Source organism: Callospermophilus lateralis, chromosome 10 (genome assembly GCF_048772815.1).
Source record: "Callospermophilus lateralis isolate mCalLat2 chromosome 10, mCalLat2.hap1, whole genome shotgun sequence".
In the NCBI taxonomy this organism is placed as follows: Eukaryota; Metazoa; Chordata; class Mammalia; order Rodentia; family Sciuridae; genus Callospermophilus; species Callospermophilus lateralis.
The window spans coordinates 126,134,930-126,147,399 of NC_135314.1; the positions used below are offsets into that span (position 1 = coordinate 126,134,930).

Below are 12,470 nucleotides of genomic sequence, written 5' to 3' on the forward strand. Positions count from 1 at the left end.
GGAAGAGAGAGGGAGGAGGTGAGGGAAAAGGGAAGCACTGGGGCTGAATTAGAGCAGATTATATTCCATGCTCTTATAATTATGTTAAGAAACTATAATATTGGGGCTGGGGTTGTGGCTCAGTGGTAGAGTCCTTGCTTCACATGTGTGAGGCACTGGGTTCGATTCTCAGCACCACATATAAATAAATAAATAAAATAAAAGTCATCAACACTAAAAAAAAAAGAAACTATGATATTATATATAACTAAAATGAACCAATAAAAATCTAAAAGCACAATCTAATGGCTGGGGATGTGGCTCAGTGGTTAAACTCCCCTGGGTTCAATCCCTGGTACCAAAGCAAAGAATTAAAAGAAAAAAAAAGAAATTATTTTTAAAGGAAAGAGAAAGAAAACTTGGGTAAGCCGGCAAAGGGTGGCTGGAGTCCAGGAACCCAGGAGGATCATTAGCAGCGCCCTACCCCTCGCTATCTGATCATTGAAAGAAAGGGCAAGTAGCCACTGGGAAGAAGAAGTCTTCAGACGGAAAGGAAAGTTGCTTGTGGCCACCTGCTCACTAGGTAGAGGAAGCGCTTGAGCCCCAAAGGCAGGCCGTATGCCTCTCCCCTCAGTCTTTTCTGTTTAAGCCACTTGGATTGCTTCTTGGTCATTTGCCATAAAGGACAACTGTCATCCTGTTCAACTGGAGAGCTGAGCTTTGAGGAAGATACATCCCAGGCTCCTTCCTGGCCCAGTGGCCCTGCCTGCGGGGATGGAGCCCAGAGGGACGGCACTCCTCTCCCATTTGTAAACAGAGCCAGTTGGGGAAGTGAACTTTTGGTCAGTGCCCGGCATTGCCAGGAGAGGAGTCAGAGGAAGGACAAATGCCACGGGCCCTGCTCAGGAGCGGTACCCAGCTGAGTCACCTCTGTGGCTACCTTTCCAGCCTGCCGGGTCCCAGCCAGCGCTGAGCTCCCTGTGTGGCCTCATGTGGCCAGTTCAGGGCCAGGGAGGGGTCACGCACACTACCTGCCCTTCCCTTGCTCTGCCCGCCTGGGTCACCCCTCCCCCAAGTCAGATGCCCTACCCCTAAACTTACTGATGACAGCCTGAGACACGACAGGACTCCCGGAGGGCAGAAGCTGCAGTTGTTGAGCCCCAAGGGCTCTCACCTGACACCCTTTTCACATTTTCACAACTCTGTGTTGTGAAAGGACAATGTTTACCAGCACAGAGAGGTCAAGGGACAGCCCAGGGTCACACAGCAGTGAGAGAGGCAGCTGGATTCATTCTAGAGTGATATTTCCCCCACCCCCGCACTTTGGCCCACGGGCTGTAGGATTCCGCTGTGGCTGACCTTTGATGTCTGTCAGCCGGTCCCCTCCGCAGAGCACCCTCCAGAGCAGGCCCCTCCTCTGGTTCCCGGGTGCGCACTCACCCAGAGCCCCCGCGCACAGCAGGGCGCAGATAGCGAGCCTCATTCTCCGCTGCGGGCGCGCGACACGGTCCGGCACCCCGAGCCTGGGTCCTGCACCCCGAGCCTGGGTCCTGCCAGCTCTACCAGCCCAGGAGCCGGGTGGATCCGCCTACTCCGAAAGGTTGGGCACAGGGCCATCGCCACTCCCTCCTTCCTCCCCCGGGGCAGCGGCCCAGCAGCCTGTCCCACCCTTATCTAGCAGTTCCTAAAGGTCTCAAAAACCACGGACTCCTAGAGGCTGGGGGACATCCTCAGGATGAAAACCGGTGGCCCCTTCCCGCAGGAAAGCGTGCCCACATATACACAACGTTTCGCACACATTTTTCAGGAATTCTCAGACTCGCCCTCACAAAGCGGTCCACATAGACCACTCCAAGGTCCTCCTGGAAGCGTCCCTAAATGGCACTGCGCCTGCATCCCTCTTGTGCTGAGAGGCCAAAGTCAGGCGGAGCGCAGACCCCCTGGAGAGCCGCTACCTTGCTGCAGCTCGACCTTCCTCAGATTCGTGACTTCTGCCTGGGGACAGTCAGCTAAGTTTAAATAGAATTTAAAGAACTTTCTATTAAAGTGTGGATCACGTGCATAAAACTTCGCATAACCTAAGTGTACAGATTGATTAATTAATTAACTGGGTGAACACACCCGCACAAGCAGCCCGGGTATCAGGAAACAGAACATCAGCAGGGCTGGGACAGCCAGCCTGTGGGGGCCCTTCCTGTCACCACCCATCTCTTCTCCTGCGGGTTGTTTTGGCTTCTAACCCCCTACGCCAAGGCTGTTGGTTTTTTAATTTCACAGCTATGGAATCCTACCATATGTACAGTTTTGTATTTGGCTTCTTTGATTCAAGGTTACCTTTGTGAGATTCCTCTATGCCGTTGTGCCCCTGGGAAAGGTCATTGATTTTTCAGCCTCTCTTCCACTCTATGTGATGAAGGCTATAAATTTCCCCCAAAGACTTCTTTTTCTTGATATGTTATAACCTTATGACTGACTATTCACTTCAAAATAGATTCTGGTTGGGTGTAATGCGCACCTGTAGTCCCAGCCCTTTGGGAGGCTGAGGTGGGAAGATCATTGGGACCCAAGAGTTCTAGGCCAGCCTAGCCAGTTCCCATCTCCAAAACAAACATACAAATATTCTCATTTTCATTGTGACTTTTTTTGTTCGACTCATGATTTATTTAGAAATGTACTGTGCGCTGTGTGTGGTGGTGCACACCTGTAATCCCAGCAACTGCAGAGGCTGAGGCAGGAGGATCCCAAGTCCACGCCAGCCTCAGCAACTAGAGTGCGACCCTATCTCAAAATAAAAGAAAAAAAAATAAAAATAAAAAGGGGTGGGGATGTGACTGTGTAGTTAAGCACCCCTGGGTTCAATCACCAGTATAGAAAGAAAGAAAGGTAGGTAGGTAGGTATTGAGTGATTAACCAGATAACCTACTGTGACCACGAAGTCCTTTGTAAAGTGTGGAGGAGAAAGGTTGAGTGGGTAGTGTCTCCGTGGCACAATGCTGGAAAGATTCTCTCATCGCTGGCTCCAAAGGTTGAAGAGGATGCGGCCACAGGCAAGAAATGGGTGCATCTCTAAAGATGGAACAGCAAGAGACAGTCTCCCGCAGAACCTCCAAAAAGGAACAGAGCCCTGTTCTGAAGCTGACATCTTCTCTTTTTTCAAATGTTTGCACCTTTATTTTATTTATTTCTTTATAAAGGATCAAACCCCAGGAGTTCACACCCGGTGCTTCACACTTGCTAGGCAGGCGCTCTACCACGGAGCCGCAACCCCCAGTCCCCTGCTGACTTCTTGATGGCAACCCAGGGTGGCCAATTTCAAACTTCTGACCTTCAAAACTGCAGCTGATGAGAAGTTTGTGCTACTTCAGTGCAACCGTTTATAGGAAATGAATAGACCTGGGGTACTTACTGGGCCTCTCTGGGGCATGCCATTATTCCTTTTTTTATTAGTACTTTATAGTTATACGTAATATTGGGGTTCATTTTGATGTAATTATACGAGCATGGAATATAATTTGCTCCAATGCAGTCCCCAGTACTTTCCCTCCTCTCCTCCCTTCCCCCTGTTCCTTTTCCTCTACTGGTCTTCCTTCTTATTTATTCATTTTTTAAATTAGTACTTTATAGACACATGTAAAGGTGAAATTCACCGTGGTATATTCATCTGCATACATAGACTAGTTTGGTCAATTCCATTTCTCCCTTCCTCCCATTTCCAGTCCCTCCTCCTTCCCGCCCCCAATCCCCTTCTTCTACTCCATTGATTTCTATTTTCATGGGATTCATGTCCCTCCCCCCTTTACCCCTTATTTTGATCTCACTTCTGCACATGAGAGAAACACATTTGACCCTTGACTTTCTGAGTCTGGTTTATTTCACTTAGCATGATGTTCTCCGGTTCCACCCATTTACCAGGAAATCATGGTGTTTCTTCTTTATCTCTCATTCCATGGAAATTTCAATTGTACCAAGTCCCTTTTGTCAAGTTCATTTCTCTGCACCTCCCTTCTTACTGGGATCTTGCCTCCACTTGTGTTTTTCCAGAGAAACCAGAAACTGCTGGTTTCTCTGCACCCCAGCTGGGCTCAGGCAAAGCCTGATGCCTCCTGCCTTGTGCCCAGAAGTGGCTCATAATGTAATTTCTGATTCTTCCTTCACTTGTTCATACGCCTTGAAAAAACAGGGTCTATGAAGATCGATGCCACTATTTTCTTGCTCAATATTCTAATCCTAAGTTGGAAAGTAGATTATCCAATTGATGAATGAAAGGACAAAAAAATTCTCAAAAATAGGCTGAGCAATCTCCTCTGTAGGCCTGTGGACAAAAACCAACAGGGTCGGGGGTGACCTGTCCTTTAAAGTTAATGATCCACCTAGAGCTAACATTACCCTAAATCCAAAAGGGCCAAAGTATCCCAGAGTAGAGCAAACTCTGAAAACTTCTTATGTACAGGGACAAAGTCATATTGCAATGAAAGCACATCCAAAGTGCTAAAGTCACCTTCGGGGGTCAGGCAGAAATAGCAGAACAGAAGGTTAAAAGATTGTATTGTGGAAAACCATTTTTAAAACTTCATGTCAAGAAGGATATTTGGAAAACTAGAGAATTGTAAATGTTTCATGAACTGCGTACCAGTGTGAAGTGTGGAAGTGTGTAACCGGGCTAAGTGCTTTCAACTATTTATATAAATTAACCTAAGCCCAGAAAGTAGATGCTCTTGGTCATCCCCTTTTCATCCAGGAAAAATAGTGAGATACAGAGAGGTTAAATAAGGCATTCAAATTAGGCACTTGATTCCACATTCCATGCTCTTCTCCATGTGGCCTCTGGCAATTGTCCCCAGAACAGTTTCCCCCTTCCAAGGGCCCTGCTAGTGATAATGACAGTTTTTGCAAGAGCAACGAATTCAGAGTTGGTAGTGTTAGCACTAACTGCCGTAACAGCTGCCGACATCTCAAGGGTTTGACACAGAAGTTAACTTCTTACTGACATCAAGTCCAACTGGCCACCTCCGCCATTCATCTTCACAGCTCCAATCTTCAGAGATCCAGGCTGAAAGAAGCTCTGCCATTTTCAACATGTAGTTTCTAAGATGTTTTGCTGACATCCACATGACAGGATTCATGCAAGAAGTGCAACAACTTTTCCTGAACCAGGGCTGGGAATGGTAAACAATACTTCTATTGATTTCTATTGGCCAAAATTCAGTCACATGACCCCCACCTGGATGTAGGAAGGGTGCGCATTGCTCTTCAAGGTCCCTGGCAGTTCTGGAAGGGTCTTGCCTTTTAATTACTCTCTCTCTCTCTGTAACATCTGAAAGGAGTGTGAAGGAGTTTATGTTTCTCGAAGCTGCACTTCCTGCTTTTCAGTCTTGAGGAGTGTATAAAAGTTCGAAGATGCCAGCTCCCTGTGTCCTTGTCCCATATAACAAAAAGGATGACATGGAAACATGACTGCAGTGTGAGTTGTGGGAGACTCCAGTGCTAAGCCAAATCTAGAGGCAGCTAAGTGCTTTTATATTCTAGGTTCTATCCAGAGATAGTGGATCCAGAAAGCCCTATACCTCATCAAAACCCAGGAGGTGATGAGAAACCTTCTCATGAGAAGCCAACTCCTGACCAGGCCTCTTAGCACCTCCTTGGAGTCACAGGGTGTTCTCCTAAGGCTCAGATAAGCTGCAATTCAAGTTTTGATTATATGGCTGTGAACAATGTTGCCAGGAAGCCAGCATAGAGCCAGATCCCCTACAGTGGTGGCCCCCACAGTTCTTTCCTAGACATAATTTTCAGACCTGTGATTTTTTTTTAACCTCCAATTCTAGTGGGTTTTTTGCTCAGGACCTAAGTTGCTGAGGCTGGCCTTGAACTTGTGATCCTTCTGCGTCAGCCTCCCCTATTGCTGAGATTACTGGCCTGAGCCATCACATCCTTCTCTTGGCCCCATACCTCTCTCTAACATGTATGATAGTGGCGACTCAGCCTGGGTGAGAGGACCATACTCTTCAACCAGATCTTTTCCACATTGATGGATTATAATGCAAAACCTCATTCAGATATCTCTCTCTCTCTCTGTCTCTCTCTCTGTCTCTCTCTCTCGGTACCATGGATTGAACTCAGGGGCACTCAACCATTGAGCCACATCCCAGGCCTATTTTGTATTTTATTTAGAGACAGGATCTCACTGAGTTGCTTAGCGCCTCAAAGTTGCTGAGGCTGGCTTTGAACTCACCATTCTTCTGTCTCAGCCTCCCAAGCAGCTACGATTACAGGTGTGTGCCACCATGCCCAGCTATGTTTCTCATCTTTAGTTTTTCCAACCTTGTAAAATTCTACTTTTTTTTATTTTTAAATTCCCTTTTATCTATCTAGAGATATATTCTATATGTAGATATAGATAGCTTCAAAGATATAATTTTTTTTCAGTCCTGGGAATTGAACCCAGGAGCACCCTACCACTGAGCTCTTTTTATTTATTTACATTTATTTATTCACAATTCCAGCTGTTAGGTGCAAGACAGGCTGAATTAAGTTGTCTGCAGGGCATGCCAAACAAAGTTAGCTGCAGGGTGACCTGGCCACTCAAATCCCCCTCTGTCTGGTCCTTTATCACCTATTTGCGTCAAGTCTGAACACTCAACCCCACTCAAGGCTGAACACTTAACCCACCTTGTGCCAACAAGGCAGCTTGCAGACCCAGAGACCCCATTAGATTTGGGCTTTAAAAACTCCCTCCTGCCGGGCCCCTCTCTCTTGCTCTTGCTCTTGTTCTCTCCCTCTCCCTCTCTCCTCTCCTCTCCTCTCCTCTTCTCTCTCTCTCTCTCTCTCTCTCTCTCTGCTCTTCCCCCCTCTTTCTTCTCTCTTCCCCCCCCTCTTTCTTTCTCTCTCTTTTTCTCCTCTTTTGCACTGCTGCAGTAAAGATCTCTTGGTCACTCCGAGGGTTGTGGTCACTTTCCTTTCACCAGCTCTTTTTATTTTTTATTTTGAGACAGGGTCTTGCTGAGGCTGGCCTTGAACCTGTGTTCCTCCTGCCTCAGCTTCGCCAGTCACAGAGATTATGGGGATGTGCCATGGCAGCTGGCTCACGTCACTCATATTTTAAAAGTAACTATTTTGTCATATTTGTTCCCTGTGTTTGTATCCTTTTATAGATAGATGAATATAAAGTTCCTTTAATCGCACCTCAAGCCTGGTCTGTAGTGCTTGGCTCTAAATAACAGAAATGTTGGGGCTGGGGCTGGGGTTCAGTGATACTGCCCTTGTCTGGCATGAGTGTGGCACTGGGTTCGATTCTCAGCAGTGCATGTAAATAAAATAAGCTCTAGCAACAACTAAAATATATATATACACATAAAATAACAGAAATGTCAGAGGAACAAGGAAGTGACCCTAAGTATCAAGGAGGTGAGAGAAAAAAGCTCCAGCTTCCCAGGGCACATTATAACCATTCCTTATTTTTACCACAATCTTCATGGATCACAAACTTACATAACCACTTTCACCTTTCCCCAAAGGACTGCTATTTAAGTCAACTTCATGGTGCATCAGAACCAACTGGAGGGTTTGTTAAGACACAATGCTGGGGCCCGCAGGACTGAGTTCAGGCTCAGGAATTTGTACTTTCACAAATCCCCAGATGATATTGATGCTGCTGGTCTAGAGACCATTCCTGAGGACCACTGCTCTTTTACTCAGGAGGCAGATTCTAACTCTATCTGCAGACATAAAAAGGGAGACCCTGTCCCCTGCTGGTGGTCTGTTCCAAAGATCAGCTTAACTCCTCTGTTAGGAAGCTCATGCTGACTACAAGCCAAAGGGAGGGGTTTACTTTCCTCCCCTTCATTAGCAGCACCTGTGAATATCATCCCTTGAGGTCTCTAGTTGGCCCCAGGAGTGCCAGGAAGGCTCCTGTCCCAGTGCTGACCTTCAGGTAGAGATGGGCAGGCCATATGTGACAGGGGCCACGTGCTGTGTCAGGAGGGCTTCACTCACCTCATCTATGTCACCATACTGTAGGGTTGCTGAGAAGAGTGAATGGGAGTAACGCAAACAGGAGTCCTTTGTCAACTATGAAGTACCCAGAGGTATTATTATGACAGCTTCAGAACAGATTTGCATGTTGACAATTAACTGTGTTTTTTTTTTTTTCCATTTAATTCTAGTGGTTCTTTTGTTTTTTGGTACTGAGGATTGAACCCAGAGGTGCTTTTACCACTGAGCCATATCCTCAGCCCTTTTTATTTTGAGACAAAGTCTTAAGTTGCTCAGGGCCTAAGTTGCTGAGACTGGCCTTGAACTTGTGATCCTCCTGCCTCAGCCTCCCCTACTGCTGGGATTACAGGTGTGAGCCACTGCACCCAGCTCTAGTAGGTTTGTTCTTAAGGTTTTCCTTCTCCACTCCTCAACAATAGGTATCTACCTTTGAGCTTTGGTGTTACTGATTTTCACTAACTTTTGTTAAAGAAAAAAAAAAAAGTCAATGATACTTATTAAAGCACAGCACAGCCAACTTTATTCAGGATCAACAGGATAAGTACAGTCACCAGCAACCATGGCAGTGGGATTTTGCATTGGAGGAGACTCTGGGCTCAACTGAACACAGTGTGACAAGTGGTAATTTTAGCCAAAGATCAGGGGTGGGGGGGGTCTTTGGCTAATAATTTAGTAATTAAGTCTTAGTAATCTTATAAGAGGTGACATTAAGAGTAAGGGGGACTGTGGCTAAACCAACCCTACAGGATTCTTGCTGAAGACAGGCCAGAGACATCAAACATCACCTGGGGATGTTGGAGGATGGGGAATTTGATCATATATCAAGGACAGAGAAGTCCGACCTGATTTTACAAGGAAGTTCACTGACAAACCCAGAAGTTTCAGTAGCTTGACTAAACTTTGGCCAAGCAAAGAATCTGTCACCTCCCATGGGTGTATGTGTACACTCACACCCAGCCTGCTCATTACCATCTTTAGGCTTTAAAAAGAAAAACAATCAAGGTACATAGCATTGAATGCATTATTCAATCTAAAGTCATTTTCTGTTTTAAAATTCAAGAATAAAATGAGAAAACACATTAAACAGTTTATCTTTGGCTTTCAATAGGATGAGGTTTTACAGGTCCATTTTAACCTCTGCCTGCTCTTTGCCATTTGAACATTGGGTTTCATCCCCAATCCCCCAATACGCAGGCAGATGCAGATAAAGAGAATGGGGATATCCACTGAATGGGTCAAGAGGCAGAAACCCACAGATCCCTAGGCATTAGTCCAGCCATTCAGGACATCCCGCTGACTTTCTTTCCTTCAGAACTGCTGGCTGTGATAGCCAGTGATAAGATATATATATATATATATATATATATATATATATATATATATATATATATATATATATATATTTTTTTTTTTTTTTAAGGTGGACCCAATATATTTTATTTTTATGTGGTGCTGAGAATCGAACCCAGTGCCTCACACATGCCAGGCGAGGGCGCTACCACTTGAGCCCCATCCCCAGCCCACCACCCAGGCGGTGGAGTCTGGAAGCCCTGGATGCAAACTTAATTCTACCATTTACTAGCTGTATGACCTTGAACAGATAGGAGGCAACTGACAGGTCTTTCTAGGAAGGGGCTGAAAGCAGATTAGCAGAGCCAGGCACCATGGCTTACACCTGTGATCCCAGATCCTGTGGAGGCTGACGCAGGAGGTTTGCAAATTCAAGGCCAGCCTGGGCAACTTAGTGACACCCTATCTCAAAATAATAAATAATAATAATAATAAAAAGGGTTGGCACTCAATTTCTCTTGGGCCTCGCTTTCGTACCTCTCTAAAGTAGAGATGGGACGACTTGCTTTGGTAAATTGAATTATCACATCACACCAAACACATGTTTTGGTTAATATAGGGTTTCTGCTACACTGCCTGCGCCAGGAAGAGTAACTCCCTCTGCCCCTGGATTATTTTAAACAAGCAGGACCTTCCCTGGCCTGCGACCCCAGCTCCGGAGCCAGGTCGCCCTTCTAAGCCTTAATTAACCGCGAAACAGGGCCAACTTTCCCGCGAGCCGCTCGGTCTGTGGACCGCCTACTCCCACCTCGCAGATCCCGCCCTCCGGTCCAGATGCCAATGGCGTCACTTCCGCCGGAAGAGGTAGCGCGTCCGCGCGGTTGGCGCGAAAGTCGGTTCCTGGTCTCTGCAATTTCCGGGTTCTCCAGCCTTTGCTTGGGCCTGGGGGCGCCGCCCGGTGGCGGTGGGGGCTGTGCGCCGGGCTGGCGCCCGACCCCAGCCGCTGTCCTGCGGGCTGCGCGCCCCCCAACTCACTTCCCGAAGACCCCCAGGCTTCATCGAGGTGAGTGAGGACCCAGCTCCTCCCCGTCGCAGCCGGGGGTCGCGACCTCTCCTGCGGCCTTCGTGGGGGGCCCTGGTTTCCCGCCCTTGTAACCGGCCCTGGGACCCGCGGGTGGGCCTTTACAAAGGCCACAAAGAACGAGGCTACGGTGTTCCAGCAAGGCCTTTGCCTGGGAGCTGGGGAGCAGGAGCATCCAACCTTTTGGGAGGCACGACCTGTCAGCTGGCTGCCAGGTTTATATTTAAAAATCTATTTACTTAGGGATGAACAAACCTCGCGGGCCGTGGGTATCAGCAACCACAGATGCTATCTGTGTATCCTTAAGCCAAGTGCATTTGAATGTCCATTGGCCCTGACTGTATTCAGTTCAGGGACATTAATTTCCTTCTCGGATTTGCAAGATTAGTGTGTCATCTTTTTCCTTGACTTCGCCCACATTCCAGGGTTTCTTGCAAACATCATGGACGAATTCAAAATAGGTGCGTTGAACATTTTAACTTCTACACAATGCATTTTTGTTCTTGTTAATGGTTCCTTTATTTTGACAGTTCAAAAATGTCCAGAAATGACAAAGAACCGTTTTTTGTGAAGTTTTTAAAGTCTTCAGAAAATTCCGAATGTTTTTTTAAAGCTCTTGAGGTAAGAATAGTTGAAAAAGATTTGTCTGATGCTGTGAATTCATTTGCTTGTTTTTAAGTATTTTTGATCTGTTAGGCTTTATGTCTTAGAAATAATTTCTGCATAGTTTTGCTGCAGTCTGTGCTACTATAGACAAATCATTGCTGTGTAATTTTGAATTGATGTAAGTATTATCTGTGCATTTTGGTGAGCTTGAAATATATTATGACATTTTGGTTGGATATGGCTAACCTGAAGTTCTTAAAAGTTAATAAGATTTCTTTTGTCTACTAATCAGAGCAGTCTCTTGCGTGTTGAAAAAAAAATTGAGTCCTATGCTGTTCACACTTCAGTAGTTTTGGTTGTTAAAAGTATGTGTCTTTGTGCACTGTATAAAATAGGATGGTACAGAGCCTTGCTGCTCACAGATCCTAACAGCTTTGGCATTGGCCTAGGACTCTTTGGAAATGTAGAATCTTAAAATGGATGTGGTAATGCACACCTATAATCCCAGCCACTTTAGAGGCTGAGTCAGCAGGATCACAAGTTCAAGGCTAGCCTAGGCAATTTAATGCCATCCCAAGATTAAAATTAAAATCTCAAAATTAAAAACCCAAAAGAGTTATGGATATAGCTTGGTGTTAAGACTACTTACCTAGCATGTGTGAGGTCCTGGGTCCAATTCCCCTATACTGCAAAAAATAGGGGCCCCTAACCAGGACTTGAAATTAGAATTCACATTTTAAACAACATCCCTCAGTACACATTAAAGTTTGATAGGCAGTTGTACCAGGGTTTCCCATAAAGTACATTGATTCAGCAAATATTTATTAAGTGTCTATGATCTGATAGGTACTGCTCTAGGAGTTGGAATACATCAGTGGTCAAGAGCAAGGAAAGATTTTTCCTCTCTCAGAGCTTACATTCTAGCAGCAGGAAATAAATATGAATCAGATGATAAATTAGAAAACTACATAATTTATTATAAGATATTGATTGATATGGGAAGAGAAGAAAAGCAAAACGGGTTAAGGAGTTCTAGAGGATATTTTGGGGAGGAGAAGGAAATGAAAATGGGAAAGAGAGCTCAGAATATGGTGGCAACAGGATACATCATGAAACTTACATTCTTAAAAGCAAGACAAGAAATACATGCATTCATAAAATATCAATGTTATTTTTCTTCATAAAATAGACTAAAGGGATGGAGGAAGGATATTTTAAAAAGTATGATCAGGAGACTGGGAATGTAACTCAATGGGTAGAGTGTTTTTGCCTAACATGTGCAAGGTCCTGGGTTCAATACTCAGCATCAAAAAGAAAAAGTATGATTAGGAAAGGCATCTCTAAGGAGGTGGTGTTTAAGCAGACCTGACTGAAGTGAGGAATCATGTCAGGTGAAGACCTGGCAGAAGAATATTCTCTGCTGCAGGGATAAACTAAGTCTAAATGGGGTCGTGCTTAGCCTTTTTTAGCTTAGCAAGGAAGTGGGTGTGCCAAGAGCAAGCCAGGGAGATTGGAGGTAGGAGAT

General features: G+C 45.6%; 2 protein-coding genes across 6 annotated transcripts in view; one reads left to right on the top strand and one right to left on the bottom strand.

Annotated features, from left to right (window-relative positions):
- LOC143408449 (inhibitor of carbonic anhydrase-like) overlaps positions 1 to 1,552 on the bottom strand; it is a 40,423-nt gene extending 38,871 nt beyond the window's left edge. For 2 of the 3 annotated variants that reach the window (XM_076868201.2, XM_076868200.2), the window contains exon 1: positions 1,339 to 1,552. In XM_076868201.2, the coding sequence (XP_076724316.2) occupies positions 1,339 to 1,462 (124 nt within the window). In that variant the 5' untranslated portion in view covers positions 1,463 to 1,552. The remainder of the gene's footprint in view (positions 1 to 1,338) is intronic. The other variant, XM_076868202.2, reaches the window with a different exon arrangement.
- An 8,599-nt stretch (positions 1,553 to 10,151) lies between these two features.
- Topbp1 (DNA topoisomerase II binding protein 1) overlaps positions 10,152 to 12,470 on the top strand; it is a 54,453-nt gene continuing 52,134 nt past the window's right edge. For all 3 annotated transcript variants that reach the window (XM_076868043.2, XM_076868045.2, XM_076868044.2), the window contains exons 1-2: positions 10,152 to 10,321; positions 10,870 to 10,960. In XM_076868043.2, the coding sequence (XP_076724158.1) occupies positions 10,877 to 10,960 (84 nt within the window). In that variant the 5' untranslated portion in view covers positions 10,152 to 10,321; positions 10,870 to 10,876. The remainder of the gene's footprint in view (positions 10,322 to 10,869; positions 10,961 to 12,470) is intronic.